The 17,057-nt window shown below is 33.3% G+C and overlaps 1 protein-coding gene across 7 annotated transcripts in view; it reads right to left on the reverse strand.

Annotated features, from left to right (window-relative positions):
- Positions 1-17,057, reverse strand: part of LOC150103218 (solute carrier family 35 member H1) — a 261,818-nt gene that overhangs the window by 45,861 nt on the left and 198,900 nt on the right. For all 7 annotated transcript variants that reach the window (XR_016548789.1, XR_016548790.1, XM_090397758.1 and 4 more), the window contains exon 9: positions 10,932-11,061. Coding sequence is in view for 5 of the 7 variants with exons in the window: in XM_090397758.1 (XP_090253884.1) it covers positions 10,932-11,061 (130 nt within the window). In the remaining 2 variants the exon portion in view is untranslated. The remainder of the gene's footprint in view (positions 1-10,931; positions 11,062-17,057) is intronic.

Here is a 17,057-nt window from a genome sequence, read left to right on the forward strand (position 1 = left end):
ATGAGAGAAGTACCAAAGTCTAATCTTTCTAATATTCAAAATCAAAGCATTCACTAATTGCCACTAAATCTGTATTAGTATTACCATATGCTTCCTATTAATATTTTTGAAAATATTTTTCACCTTTGATTGAAATTTTGTTAGGCTCACCAGCCCATGCCTTTGAATTTAACTTGCCATCCATATTATCAGTGGCTCCACCTCACAGCATCAGAATGCATCACTTTCCAGTCATGAGTAGTGTCAGCTGGTTGCCATACACAGTATCCTTTCACTTGCACCAAGCAACTTTACATTTGGAGCATAACATTAATAGTATGATGCACTTGGAATTTTTTTTTTTGTTGGGGCTTATAGTTAACAAAAAAGTTTACATGAGTTAAATTTACCTGAGTCACAACTTATATAAGCCAGCAGTGGCATAATTAAAGAAAGTCAGGAATTTTTGCAGTACGGCAAATGATTTATGAAATTTTAAAAACATTGGAATGGAGAGAACCATAAGCTGCTATTCCAAAATTCTAATAATGATCAGCTTTATAACTTGCCTTCTTAAGTTCTACTAAGAGGAATAATTTAGCACTAACTTACAAAAATGTTTCAGGTATATTATATATGTAATTTTTTCCTTCCCTGTAATAAAGAATATGGTTACTGGCTAATTATGCAGCTGCTTGTTACAGAAGTGAGATGTTGAAGTATCATTTTTTTTTCATTATAATGAAAAAAAATGAATGTAAATAAATGAAATGAAAATTTCACTGACAATCTACATGTGTAGGCATGCCTCGTGCTCCCAATTCACCCCAAATCTTCCTTATATATATATATAAATATCTTTTTAAAAAGATTTGCTGATGATTGCTATCAAAAGGCAGTTCTGCCTTTTCTCTCACAAAAAGGATCTCAGCTTATCTTCCCTTATCCTCAGTAATACACATATCACCAGACAGAATAACCTATATATTCTTGGCACAAACACATCACATCAGAGTCATCTGGTTCTGATGGCATCTCTCCTACTGTACTCAAACAGTAGGAGAGATGCCATCTCAAACTCATACTCAAACTGACATTTACCTTCAACCTCTCTTAGCACAAACACATCACATCAATAGCTTTCTTAGCTTCTAAAAAAAAACTAGGCATTCTTTTCTGCTTAAGAAGATATTTTACACCCGCCCAACCACTAATCTTATACAAACCCCAAATTTGCCCATCCTTAGAATACTGTTTTTGGAGAGGTGCACCTAAAACCTTAAAAATTCTTGATTCTAGAGGAGAGCAATTCAGCTAATAGATGATTCTTCCCTCACAGGCTCACTTCTGGAGCAATTACCAGGTACTTCCATGGTAATTGCTCCAGTGAACATCATTCCTCCACTTGCTGTTAGGACCATTAAAAAAGAGCAGCAGCTGTCCAACATCCCTTTACAGTACAACTGCAAATTCATCGAACCTGCTTCTCCTCTTCATTTATTCCATCTGCCTCTGAAACAGCCTTCCACATGATGTGTTTTCCAACAATTTCAACTTGCAGCTCTTTAAGAAGAATATCAATAGGTTTCTTCCTTCTCAACCCTTATCTGCACCTCACACATGGCACTGATGTGCTATATATACTTGTACCTCTCATATGTAGGATAACAAAATAAAAAAAGTTGAAGTATTTTTTAGCATTAATGTAAAAAAGGATTAGAAACATGGAGTAGAGGATTAGAACAAGAGGCTATCCTGTAAAATTATGGTGAAACGGAGTAAATTATTAAACAATGTAAGTAAATTATTAAATTTCTTCTATGCAACATACTGCAAAGCTATAATAAAACAGAACCAATGTTCATTCATATGAATCTCAATTTGCAATTTAAGAATGCTCCCAGTGAGTCAAAGAAGTAAACAGTATTTTTCAAAGCAGATACGTTTCCTTTTTTTTTTATTGTTTAATCAGTTCAGTATTTTTATTCTAAAATTTTTTTACAAAACTTGGCCGAGTGGATAGCATATCCGCTCTCCAGCCAAAAGGCTGCGGGTTCGAATCCCGTCGTGGGCATGGATGTTTTTGATTGTCTTTGGAAATACCAGTGGTGGTTGGCGGCAGATGGCACTGGTGTAGTTGCGGTCAGTTGGTGATTGAATGATGAATACGGAGTTGTAGAGCAGGTGCCCTCCCTCCCTCAATGAGTCCTTGGACTCCCTGGAGGTGTCAAATAATAATAATAATATATATTTCACTGTTTTACTTTTTGTCATGAGGAGATGAAACAACTCCCCACCCCTTTCTCATAACTGTTCAGAGCAGTTGCTTTCATTTCAAGAATCACCCATACAGATGAAGTTCAACAAAATTAACTTTATTTTTAACTATTAAGATGTCTTTAAAAAGATTTACACCTTCACTGTATTATCTTTATCTTCTTCTTCTCATTGCAGGTTGAGTTCTTCAAAGACAAATTTTTGCCATTTCTTTCTGTCTGCTGTCTTTTTATGAAGTTCTATTATAGAGTTTAAGTGGGTGCTTTCTTTAATGTTGTCAATCCATTTCTTTTTTGGTCTTCCTCTGCTGGGCTGTACTTCAATTCTACCATTTAATAGTATATTTGGTAGCCTTTCTGGGTTCATTCTAGAAACATGTCCAAACCAGCTTAGTTGGCTCTTTTTTTGTGCTGTCATTATTGTGTCTTTAAAGTTAAGTTCTTCTCTGACTTTTTCATTTGTTTTTCTTTCTGTCCAGTTTGTTCTATTGATTTTTCTTAGGCATTTAATTTCAAAAGCATTGAGTTTATCCATTTCTTTCTTTATTGTTTTATATATCTTTAATTTGAGTTCTTTGCTTAATCTTTTATTGTTCCATATTTTTTGTAGTCTGCCCATTATTATCCATCCATTATTGATTTTGTGTTTGATGGTTTCAAAATAGTCTAGATCTTCAGTGATCACTGATCCCAGGTAATTAAACTGTTTTACTTGTTCTATAGTATTGGTTCCTATTTTCATTTGGATTTTGATTGCTTTCCTTTTTCTTCCTATTACCATTAGTTTTGTTTTACTAAAATTGATTTTCATATCATATTTGTTAAGTGTTTGATGCAGCTTGGTCAGGATATTTTCTAATTTTTCTTGGCTGTCTGTAGTGATAACTATATCATTAGCATACTTTAAATGTGTTATATATTTCCTATAAATAAACATTATCTTTATAATTCTTATTTATATCAGTGAGTGCGTGCGCACACACACACACACTAATCCAGCAAAATAAAGTTTGAAACCACCATAATTAATAATTTGAAGCAATTCACACTTAATTCACCATTATACAACTTGCAATCTAGCTATATTTAGAAATGCAATGCTCCAACTTAACCAAACACCAGAAATAATATTCCACAGCAGTTTCATCAGTGCATATTAGCAATACACACTTTAACAATATTTAAGGATTCTTCTCCTTTCAATAGTAATAAAAATAAAAATAAAAAATTAATTAAAAAAATAATAAAAACAAAAGTTGCTTTTAAAAATATAGTCTGCGTCCTAAAGAGGAAGCTTTCTCTATTCCAGCATTATTTAAATATGTTTCCTAAGCATTACATCAAAATACTATGTTATAAAAAAATAAATAAAATAAAATAAAACTTGCATTTCTAAGCCATAAAATTCTGTACTGCAAATCTTATTTTTCAACCCGACAACATACATAGCAATATATATATATATATAACTATTACTAACAAATTCAATGATCTGTTGATTAAAAAATATAATTTTCTTATTTTACTTGTCTCCCCCCCCCCAGTTGAAATAGCATCTTCATCTTAATTTATTGGTCTAAAGTTTTTTTATTTTTTATTTTATTTTATTATTATTTTAAACCTTTGATAAAAGCCCTTTTGTGGTAATTGAAAAAGACCACTTTTAGCCCTTTCTGGATTATAAGATGGGTTCTTTATTTCATTAGAATGATATTCTTGATATACCTAGCTTAGAAGTTCATTTTACCTGCTTTTTGCTAAAAATGCAAATTGTGTTAATGTGCGAGTTAAATACAAAATAAAAATGATAGAAAATAGTCCAATGTTGTATAAAGTAACACAAAATAATGCAAATATTGCCCAATTACTGCTTTAAAATGTCTAATAAGAATGTGCAATATATTTTAATACCTCCTTTCCATTCAAATTTATTTTACAGTAGCACAGCCTCTTCCTATATTTTGTTTATTTCATTAGAATGATATTCTTGATATATCTAGCTTAAAAGTTCATTTTACCTGCTTTTTGCTAAAAATGCAAATTGTGGTAATGTGTGAGTTAAATACGAAATAAAAATGATAGAAAACAGTCCAATGTTGTATAAAGTAACAAAAAATAGTGCAAATATTACCCAATTACTGCTTTAAAATGTCCTAATAAGAATGTGCAATATATTTTAATACTTTCTTTCCATTCAAATTTATTTTACAATAGCACAACTGCTTCCTATATTTTGATATATAACTTAAAACAAAAAAAAAGATGACCGATATTATTGTTTTTGCTAAAAGCTGCTAAAGAATGAAAAATGTTTAACCATAAACATCCAATTAGAGAAAAAAACAAATGTAATCATGAATTTTTTTTGGTTTTTTTGATTTTTGGTAGATTTTTTTAATGCTTAATTTTTGAGTTTGTAGAGTATCCTAGTTAAGAATAATTTTATATATCATGTTATACTTTTTCAGACTTCAGAATCCCCCACATACATAATATTTCTAAATTATAGATGATTATAAAATACAAATGCATAAAATATTTCCCTTCAAAATTTCAAGACAAATTTTATTTCTATAATGTTACTATAATGAGAGACTTACTTCAGAATCCCATTCCTCAATAACATTTCCAAAAAGGAAATATTTCATTTCTGTAATATCAGTAATTGCAAATATAACATGCCCATTGCTGTATATATACTGAACTTCATTATAGTTGCTTTTGATCTTATTATGGTATTATAAGCAATTCCTGACATAGAAATTTTATTTGTGTTATTTTACCTATTAAAAAGTTTTTGTAAGATTGTCTAAACTCTTTCCTACTCTTTGGTTGTTAATCATTTATAATAAGATCAAAAGCAACTATAATGAAGTTCAGTATATATACAGCAATGGGCATGTTATATTTTACTCAGGAGAATATGACAGGCAGAAACATAAAGTTGAAATTGGCTTTCTTTTTCAGTTAATTCTTCCTATATAGTAATAAAATGCTGCGAACGCACGTGTGAACTTGTAACTCTCTCTCTCTCTCTCTCTTTCAATAACTAAATTTAAATCATAACCACACTTGATAATTCAGAGGCAGAAGAAGACATGAAATGATCAATTTAAAAATTGATGACAATATACACTTTTATAATGATGAAGGCTGGAGTTCTCTTTATTTATGCTGTCTTCTTACATTAGGTAAATCATTATTACAGCATGTGGTTTTTAGAAAGACATGGCATGGCAGCTTTAATTTAAATAGAATAACTATTGTTTAATTTAATTTAAACAATAATTATTCTTAAGTTAACTGAGAAACAGGTATATCAAGCAACATAAAAAGTTTATCTGAAAGGAAGTATGAGTGAAACTGCATTAGAATACTCTGAAAGAGGTAGCTTCTGCTTTCCACCAACATTCATTTTTCCCCCCTTGTCAACAAGTATGCAGCATCATGATGTTTTTCTTTTAATAATTATTAAATTCTCATTACTAATAAAGCTATATGAGGGGGGAAAAATACTATAGTTAATCTAAATAAAAATACCAGCTTTATATTTATGATTTGTTTTATGCAACTCCCATCCATGAAAGTTCAGCAACCTACAGTACACTATCATCATCGATGGACTAAGATTATTTTATTAATTTTTATTTTTCCTAAAGACAATCCTGAAACCATTCTCCAGACACCAAACATGGAACTTTTTCAAGCCTTTAATATGTTAGGTAGTGGTGTCACACCAAGCAATGATATTCATCTCCCACCTGAAGACATTCACAAATATCCATGCTCACAACAGGATTCCAACCCACAGCCTGGTGGTTTGAGAGCAAGTGCACTATTCACTCAGCCAACCAGGCCAGCATTTGGTAGCCATAATCTACTGTATGCTTGAAGTTACAATGCACACTTTTCAAACTCAAATATAAAAACTGTCATTCTCAAACAAAATATAATAAAATAAATACATCATATTTAAAAGCAGAATGCATCAATTCATCATTTTTTTTAAACAACAACTATGAACAAAAGATAGTAATTATGATTTTTTTTGGCAACCCAGTTTTTACTGCACATTATGCTGAAGATAAAGGCAGAACAACAGAGTAGCTTAAGATCACTGGCAGAAGACTGGATTTAATAATACTCACTACAGTTTAAACAAGTGAGTGATTTATTTAGTGGTATTTTTTTATAAAGAAAATTTTACATTTTCAGCAAAAATGCAGAAGTGGAGCAATAGCTGAAATTCAATTCAAGGTAAGTGCAATAGACATTTCAAAATCTGTGATATGAAAAAAATTAAAATTAATTAAAAAGCTAATTCCTTTCAAAAGCCATGGAATGATGCACAAAAACTGAGAAGGTACTAAACCATTTCTGTTTTATTGTTTTTAATTTTTATAACATTTCCAAATAATTCAGCACACTAGAGGAACTGTGCAGCACTAAGAAATTGATAGTGCTGCACAATTGATAAAAACTGAGTTGCCAAAATTGATCATTTTGGCAACTCAGTTTTTATTGCACATTACTGAACTGCTTTAATTAAAAAAAATTTAATTAAAAAAATTATAAGAACAATAATAACACATTACACTTTATCTATTAAAGTATGTGACTGATATAAAAAGAAAGTGTAAAATTTCATCGAATTCAGGGATACTCCAAAATTAAGTTATAACTTTGCTATATAAACATAAATTGGTTATAATTAATGAGCAATTCCAAATTTTTAATGCAACTAAATTTATACCATACGTATTAGTTTTCTTTCCAGTATTTAATAATTATTTACCTTGAAAAATATTAGTTTCTCCAAGACTTAAATCTTATTCATTACAATATAATCGTCTATCTTAGTCTCAGAAATAAGAAAAGAGAAATGTAACAATCTGTTTAATTAATACAAATTAATTAAACTTAAGTTAAATTTTAAGTATATAAGAGTATGTATGTATACACTTAAAATTTAACTTACCTTTTAAACTGAAGCAAAACACTTGTCTTACCTCAAAGACCTCAGTGTGTTGAAAAGCCAAACGGCTATTTTTTTCTGGCGAGGTTGATAAGTTAAGGGGATAAAAATCCCTTATTGTTTTTCAGCCAGTAAGCGAAACTAAGATCGAAAACTATGATCTGAACGTTTCATGCCGACGAACTGTCGGCGGATCCAAGCGTAAATGACCACTTGGTAGTGCCACACCATGGCAACTCGTAGCAAAGGTGGAGCAAGATCCCTCACTATTCTTGATATTTTCTCATAATGTAAAAACACACCGCTCTTAGGAGATGTAGTACTGTTTTACATTATGAGAAGAGGTCACTACCAGACCAGTTTCAACCTTTTTTGAGGTCTCATCAGTGAGTAGCTAGACCTAGAATATCAGAGTTTAGGTGAACGATTGCCAGAAAGGTGTGTCACTATATTATATTATGACATATTATAACTAGGATGAAAAGCCAAACGGCTATTTTTTTCTGGCGAGGTTGATAAGTTAAGGGGATAAAAATCCCTTATTGTTTTTCAGCCAGTAAGCGAAACAAAGATCGAAAACTATGTAAAAACACACCGCTCTTAGGAATGGTGTGTTTTTACATTATGAGAAAATATCAAGAATAGTGAGGGATCTTGCTCCACCTTTGCTACGAGTTGCTGTGGTGTGGCACTACCAAGTGGTCATTTACGCTTGGATCTGCCGACAGTTCTTCGGCATGAAACGTTCAGATCGTAGTTTTCGATCTTAGTTTCGCTTACTGGCTGAAAAACAATAAGGGATTTTTATCCCCTTAACTGATTTCAGTGTGTCTTACCATAAATTATTTTGCTTTAGAAATATCCATAAAGAATAACTTAGATACAGAACTATGTTGATTTTAGTTTTTTTAGAGACAATCTTTCCATTTACTGCAGCTGTTTATCAACATCTTAGTATGCAGAACAGTAGTAGCCCAATTACTAAAAGAAAAAACTTTTTCCAAAAAAAAAAAAACTATTACAGTCATTTAAAACAATACTGAGAATCCATTCTTTAGATTTATATTTTCTAATGGTTGTTCACCACTGAAACTCTTTCAGATAAATCTGTTGGCCTGTGTTTCTTTTTTTTTTTTTTAAATCTAAATATAATTCATTAGAATTCCACATTTCCCATCTTCACAGCTGATGATATGAGTCATGCCACTTCCTGCTGGAGGTCTATGGAAACATACAACTCACATAAAATTGCTAAAATGTCATTAAATTTAATGGAGTTCTCCTTGCATTGGTAGGACAAATGCAGGTGTACCCTGGTCATATGCCAAGACAGGGTCCAGATCACTGTTATATAGTGAATCACTGCCCCCCCCAACACTTCTTTCTGGATGCATGTATAATAATGTTTTAAGTGGTCATATATGTGTAAATGACATAAACGAAGCATTTATTTACATATATGCAAACAAAAAATGTAGAATAATTTTTACAAATGAAAAACGTTATTCTGAATAGTTTTACTTAAGGAAATACACTAACCAGTTTGGTCATCAATCTACATTATTAAAAATTTTTCCACTTAGGCAATAAGATTATCCTCTTTACAGATAACTGTAACATTAACTACTATAGCACTTTTCACTTCACTTAGAACTTTATTTTTGTTTTAAACAACAATAGTACAAGATAAGCTTAGCCTTCAGTCCCTCCCAGTGTTTGATACACTACCATCACTAAATTTAATAATTTAAGATTAGCATGTAATGTAATAGATGCATGCATATCCTTTTTTATATTGGAGCAACAGCACCATTTCATTGAATTTCACTCACCATTGTTAATAATAATAAGATAAAACAATAGTTATAAATAGTTTATAATTCACAGTGAAATGTCAAAACACAGACATGTAGTAACAAGGACACTGTAAATAAACTGAGTTCACGAATACTACACATCGGTTGATTTATGTCACTAAAACGACTGTATGAGTAAATGTGGCATCGTATGAATGGGCACTGGGTATAATTAAAAAAGCATCATGTGAGCGAATCATCATAAAGAAAAGCATCATAAGGCAGGTATTGTTGTATATAAAATACTTTCAGGTAAAAAAAAGACAGTCTATTAAAATAAAAGATGAAATTTGATATTTACTGATCAAAATAAGTGCAAAAAAAAAAGAAAAAAAAAGTAAAATAATATGCAACAACAACAATAGTACTTGGTTTCAAGTAAAGACAGCCAGAAAGATATGAAGAAAATTAAATGAATTCACTTAAGAATAAATAAAAAATATAGAAATTCTGAACCAAAAATACACTATCTACCAATAATTGTCTGGACACTACTGTTATTTGAAGTTATGGAACATTCCAGGTTTGTTAATAACATAAAAACCGGTGTAGATAGGTAGGAAGCAGAATTTCATCATAACAGTTGAATATAGGTGGTATGGCAACATGGCATGAACTCAGTGACTTCGAGAGAGAGAGAGAGAGAGAGAGAGAGAGAGAGAGAGAGGTGTCATTGTGGGCTGTCACATTGATGACATGTCCATATGTGCCATTGCTACTCAACTGGAGAATCCAAAATCCACAGTTAGTGATGTGATCAACAAATGGAGACGTTCTGGCATCACTAGTGCAGGAAAACACCCAGGACAGCCACCAAAAATGACTGACAAGGACAGGAGGGTGTTAAAACTGATGGCACACAAAAACTGACTACACTTGGCACAGATGATCCATGATGAGCTCCAGAGCCATCAACACCATGGTAAACACTAATACTGTACAAAAAGAACTCTATTTACTGGGTTTCCACAGAAGAGCAGCAGCAGCACACAAGCCGAACATCACAATAACAAACAAAGCGGTTTAAAATGGTACTCTGGAGCGATGAATCAAGGTTCACCTATTTCCAGTCTGGATAGTGCATCTGAATGCAGCCTGGTGAATGCTTTTTACTGCAGTGTGTTGTACCCACAGTAAAGTTTGGTAGTGGAGGAGTAATGGTGTGGGGTGTGCTCAGCTGGTTTGGAGTGGGACCACTGGTTGTTGTCAGTGGTTCCATGAAGACAGTTCAATACCTTGATATTCTGGATAATCAAATGCTGCATCACTGATGAGTTTTTATAGAACAGACCCATGTTGCTATCAAGACGACAATGCCCTATGCCACAAAGTTGCATGTTATGGAATGGTAAGAAGAGATGGGTGTTAAACAACTCCCCTGTCCTTCGCAGAGTCCTGACCTCAACCTCTCGAACACCTGTGGGATGAATTGGAGTGGCGATTGAGGTCCAGAGCAGCATGTCTTAAATTTGTCGCTGAACTCAGTGCTGCTTTGATGGAAGAATGGAGACAAATGCCACCTAATGTCTATTGCAGACTGGTGGAAAGCCTCCCTCAAAGGGTGCAGGAGGTGATCAAAGCCAAAGGTGGACATATCCAATATTAGGGTTTATCTGCTGGTATCAATTGTAAATTGATAAAGTGTCTGGACAATTATTGGTAAGTAGTGTACATCATGGATCTATAAGATTAGATATGAAGAAAGATGTATTATACACAACGTTTTGTTTATCTTTTAAGTTATTCATATTTACTTGCTACATACTATTTAGATAAAGTCCAAACTTGAAAAATGGAGCTAATATATATAAAACTAAAAGATTCTAAGACAATGTTAGTACTCACCCTGAGAGTGCAACGCTTTTAATATCACATGAATGGCTATTCCAAGAAGGCACACAACTAGTCCCATAAAATTTAGCTTAGTCATCTGATCACCATTATAACTTACTGCAAGGTATAACGTGCATATCTCCTAAAGGAAAATATGCACAATTTTTTATAATATCTGATTAATGATAACATTATTTCAAAGACTGAACATTACCCACTTAAATCTTAATACAGCATTTAGAATACATAAATTTGCTAAAATTTATGCATAAAATTTGCTCCTCTGAAGTATCTTTACAATTTTGAAATTATCAATCAAACTTTTTATTTAAAAAAAAAAAAAATCATTGACAGTTTCAACATTCTCCAAAAAGAAAAATTCCACAGAACTTGCATCTCTTATACAAAAGGCATTTCTGAACATGCAGCAAAAATTTTGAAGAAATTATCTGGTGATGAAAGTTGATGAGAATCAAATGAGATATTGGATTATGTACATACAATAATTCTTTTGCTGATAATTTGATTCTAACTATTCCATTTATACTTCATATTCCATACTTCACTAATACACAAGTAACTACTACATCAAACAAGAAAATGGTATGAAAGGAAATTTACAGGGTCAAATTTCATAAAACAATCAAATTTAAGCAAGAATGATGGTCTAAAAATCTGTATGTTTTGGTGAGCATTGGTGTCAGGTTGAATATGTGCCTAGAGTATCGAACTATAGTAACATTAATATATGAACAAAAACAACAAAGATCATATCGAGATATTGGCTACTAAAAAAAATGAGTAACTTTAAATATCAAGAGGAGAGCAAAGTTCTAAGGACCCCAGGCTAAAATACACAACTATAACTACGTCAGGCAAAGAATTAGCAGGAGTAAACTGTGAATGAATGAATACATTAATATAAAGTGGCAAGACTAAGGGGTTTAATAATTGGATGTCAAAAGTAGGAATTTTCTGATAGGCTGATGTAAACTACATAATTACTATTTGTCACTTTTTTCAATTTATTTTTATTTATGTATTTCTGATGTTTATTTATTTATTTTTTTTTAACACAAGAGGACAGGCTAGGCATATTAGTTTTAGATGTAACATAGCTTACAGTACAGCTAGTTGCTTTATTATAGAACGTGTATGTATACATTGCTGAAGATAACTAATGTAAAGGTTGAAACATAGAATTTTGATATTTTTCAAGTTTATTATTATTATTATTGCATGACACCTCCAGGGAGTCCAAAGCTCATCGAGGGAGGGCACCTACTCTACAATGCTCTGTTTCCACCACTCAATCCACCAACTACAATGAACCACAACTACTTTCATCATCTACATCAATGTCATCTACCGCCAACCACCACCTCCACTAGTATTTTCACAGCCAATCACAAACATCCATGCCCACGACAGGATTCAAACCCACAGCCTTTTGGCTGGAGAGCGGATACGCTAACCCCCTTGGCCAATCAACCAGCAGTTTATCTCAAACAGTAGTCGAGTCCCTAAATTTAAGTGCTTTTTATCATTCAATCACACTGAAAGAAAGTAACTAAACGTTTACATGCCAATGTTTTTGGCAAATCCACACACACACACACACACACACACACATTCAAAGACAAGCTGATCTAGAAAAGGGTGGTCACTGCAAACATGAAACTAAAAACAAGAGTTACACTCCTCATGGTGATCTTTGGCAGTTATTGTTGATGGGCAGATAAGGCAGTGCACCAAAATTTGTATAGAATCACACCATCAGTTCTGTTGCAATTATTATAATTCTGTGTAAGTTGTGCCACTTCTGAGAACAGTCCCTGTAATTTGAAGTGAAATTTGTAACATTGGTAGTGTATCCCCCCCCCCCTCCACCACCACTGACTTAAAGTAATCCATCCTACCTGTCCACAATACTGGATGCTACACTGGTTTTTGATCTACCTTAAGAGGATAGAAACTTTAAATTTGTAGATTTTCAACTGCAATTATAACTAATTTTGTGGTATCTTAGGAGTTATCTCACTATCTGTTGCACTTTTGATGAAAGATTGGGATATGGTGTGTATATATAATCTGATTTTGCTGAGAAAGGGAAGGGGGAGACAGGTCCCCTTTTGAGCAAGATTTTATTTACTGTTGTATCAGTTTTGTTTAAATGATGTTAGCAACGCCTACTGTTTCAGATACACTGCTGATCCTAAGGATGAAATCTGCTCCAACCTGGAAAGTAAAGCTTTGAAAATTCCTAGTGTTGGGATAAAGGGATGATGTGAAATAACATGAAGACATCTGCCCGTAAGCGCAGGTTTATGGTAGACCGAGCACAAGATGAAACCATCTGATTGCCTTATGATGGGAAATCTAAGAATGCTAAAGCACTTTTATCCATTTCAAAGAATTGAAAAAAATAAAAATAAAAAAGGGCCTTAGTCTTCTTATCCATCTCTGATATATCAATATCCAATTTTAAACTGAAACAGTATATATATTTTAAAATAATTGTAGAAAGTTTGAAATAACCTATTGGCCATGGGACCAAAACGCAAGAGGACACCTTCAGTTTGTTTAAAGAGCTGGTCCCAACTAAAATACCTCAGTTTAAGACAATGATTAAAGAGATTCAAATGTTGGTTAGTTGGGGGGGGGGGGGGAGATCCTGAAAAGAGAGTTCTATTGAGTTGTCTGTCAGTATTGTTTGCAAAATGGGAAAACATCAAAGCTCACAAGCAAGTGTTGTTCTCTAGCTGATGGTTTCACATGGTTAGTTTTAAATTGTTGTGTAGAGTTTATGTAAGATTAATTCAGTTGATATGGTTAGTGAGTTTGGATAACATGTTTAGCAAGTTTCAAGGAGGACAATTTATGGCATCCACAAATGGGGGCTTCAGGTTTGTGGATCTTAGGTAGTTGAATATTCTTGGTGTGGGTATGTAAAAAAAAATCTAACACATTCATGACAGGACATTATGTGCTGTATTAGTGCAACATAAAACAGGTGACATAGCAAATGTGTGAATGTGCTATACAGTTTCAATAGGTCAACTTGTAGTATCATCTAATAGACTAGAACTTTTTTTTAATGCAGTAAAATTCCTAATTACTGGCATATATGTTGACATATCAGATAAATCTTTTATTTCATTTTGTTGAAATCCACTGTGTTTAGGACCAGGTTTTCTTTGCATACCATAACTATTACTATGGTTATAGTTATGGTATGCAAAGAAACTATGGTTTAAGATTTTTTTAAGCCAGTTTTCCTCCCCTATATACTATCCGATTGAAAATATCCGGATAGCTGCTCATTCCAACTCTCACTCTAATACTATATTTATTCGAATATAACTGCCACTTTTGTCCCCAAAATTAGTTAAAAAATTGGGTTGAGAGATATATGGGGATTTATGGAAACTAAAGTTTTTTTAGGAAAAAACTAAATTAACGTTTATAATTAAATCCTCAGTATTCATTATAATTTATAATTGTTCTCATTATTTATAAAATGAATGCATTTAAATTTTAATTATCAACATTATTTATGTGATAGGCTATTCACCTTCATTATGCGATACATTTGAATCTTTAGCAACAATACTTATGTAATTAAATTGAAACAGTTTTATTATTGCTTGTCCTTTTATCATTTCAGAATCATAAGATCTCTGAGTTTAAAATTGCACTGTAACTTGAACATTTCTCCAAGTGTTCAAGCAAAAATTATGAGTAGTTTACAAGGCTTGAGATATGTTATGAACAATACTTCATGAATGACTAATGAGAAGTGAAAGTGGAGCGCGAAACAGACAGCAATGGCAGTTTGGTAGAGATAGTGCAGCTATGAGGATGTGCATATGATTGGTGTAGTATTAACAAAAGTTTGCACAACTCAATGCAAAGGCAGGCCGGCAATTGTTGGCTGAAATGCTGATTCCCTTCAACTGAATTCCAAAATATCTGAAATTGCCATACAACATTCACTATCTATTTCTTAAAGTTTTAAACTTTTAAAACTTTAAGGTTTTTAAAAGTTTCAAACTTAAAGGCAAGTCAAGTTCATCACCCATCTCATCAAACCATTCTTGCACAGAGACCTCACTTTCTGAATGGGATATTGGCGAGTTGATACAGGATATGACTTCACCAAATTGTTGCCCTAAAGTTGAAATTACAGAATTTTCTAGAATGTCATTATAGGTTATAGTGTTAAGATTCCAAGTGACTAAAACTATGGGCTCAGCCCTAACTATGTAAAATAGAACCCCCCCCCCCCCCTCAAGACCATAATGATGACTCCACCAAACTTTAGAGTTGGCAAAATACATTTAGGCAGGTAGCATTCTCCTGACATCCACCAAACCAAGACTTACCTGTCAGACTACCAGATGGTGAAACGTGATTAAATCACTTCAGAGAACACTTTTCCACTTCTCTGGAGTCCAATGGTAGCAAGCTTTATACTACTCCACATGACGTTTGGGGTTGCCCTTGCTGATGTGAATGGCTGGTGTGGTTCCACTGCTGCTGCATAGCAGTGGAACCCCCATCTTCTTCAGCTCCTGACAAACAGCTGTCATGGTATTGCTGTTGTTTGAAGAAGCATTCTGAAACTGTAGTGAGTATTTCAACTAAGAGAGTCAATTTTTTTCGTGTCACGTGCTTCTGCACTTGGTAGTCCTGCTCCATGATTTTATGTGGTCTACCAGGTTGCAACTGCATCGCTGTTGCACACCTGGGTGTTTAGTGTGGGTAGGGTCTGTAGACAGAAACGAATCAATTGGGTAGAGCAGACAGTTATTGTTTTCTTTTTCAACTGTGAACCAGATCATTCTCCTGTTGAAGTATGCTAAAAGTATTTCCAACATATCCTAGCTATGTGGCCAAATGGGCAACATGTCATCAATTCTATGTATACTGTGGGTGGAGTTTAGGGCTTATTTTCAAAATGGTATTTATTTGGGGGGGGGGGAGAGAAGCACAACCGTACCTTCAACCCCTGCTTGTAGATTTTTTCTCTACCAAGTAAAAGAGCCAGAGTGCATTGTGAAAGTAGTGAATAAGTGTGATGTGTTTGGTGCAGGGGAGAATAAGTTCTAAGTTTCTTTTACTAGTAAATTAGTGAATATCAAACTAACCATAATGGCAATATATTTGAAGACCAAGTCTGATAAGAAAGATTTGAAGTGCAGAGAGTTTTTTAAACATGGGAGAGGGGAAGAGGTGTCACCTATAATGAGAGACAGAGAGAACTCTTGGGCTAAAAGTGAGAGAATCAATATGATCAAAGGTTCGTTCTGTGTATTTTAGGTAATTCATAAATCTGTGGAGACCTAAGATTATATGATTTTAGTTTTGGGATCATTTCAGGAGGCCTCAATACAACTTTGTCTAATAATTTTTGGAGTACTTTTTTTGCATTTAGGAAGGGTCAGCATTAATTAAGAAGTATGCAGATCAATCTCCAAGTAAGAATGATATTTTTCAATCATACTCAGAGCAATCAAATACTACAGTAGCATTACCCTTATCTGCTTTTGTGATAACATTCTGGTTTTGGTGTAGCTTTTAAAGTGCAGCGAGTTCTGCATAGAATAAGTTACTTTTTTGGGACTATGCAGATTTTAAAAGATTGGCTATATTTAGCTAGATATTATGGGAAAGGAGGATATAGATATTCCATTCTATTTTTAGTATGATTCTCATGATTGTCATGTTCTCAAAGGTATATTGGTTATAACCTCAAAAGGTAATAACTAGTACGGCTTAGGACCTTTGGGTGTGTGCGCGTGCACACACAATATATAGTTCTTTCTAATCTATTTCCATTTTCTGTTCTTTATTCCTATCAATCTCTATATTGTGTATATGTGTGTATTATGTTCCATCAAGTCCTTTTTCGACTCCTGGTGATCCTATGAACATACATTCTCCATTCAGATCTTTCCCTGACCATGTCTTTCAGAATTTCCAAGCACACTCCAATTGCTTCTTTAACTCCATCCACTCATCGAATTCTTGGTCTTCCTCTTCTCCTGCTTCCATCAACTTTAGCAAGCATCATCATCTTCTCCAGGCTCTCATGTACTCGCATAATGTCTGAAGTATGACAATTTTTGCTTGATG

The sequence above is a fragment of the Typopeltis vanoorti genome, chromosome 9 (assembly GCF_054136105.1).
Source record: "Typopeltis vanoorti isolate ZY-2024b chromosome 9, IOZ_Tvanoo_1.0, whole genome shotgun sequence".
Classification (NCBI taxonomy): Eukaryota; Metazoa; Arthropoda; class Arachnida; order Uropygi; family Thelyphonidae; genus Typopeltis; species Typopeltis vanoorti.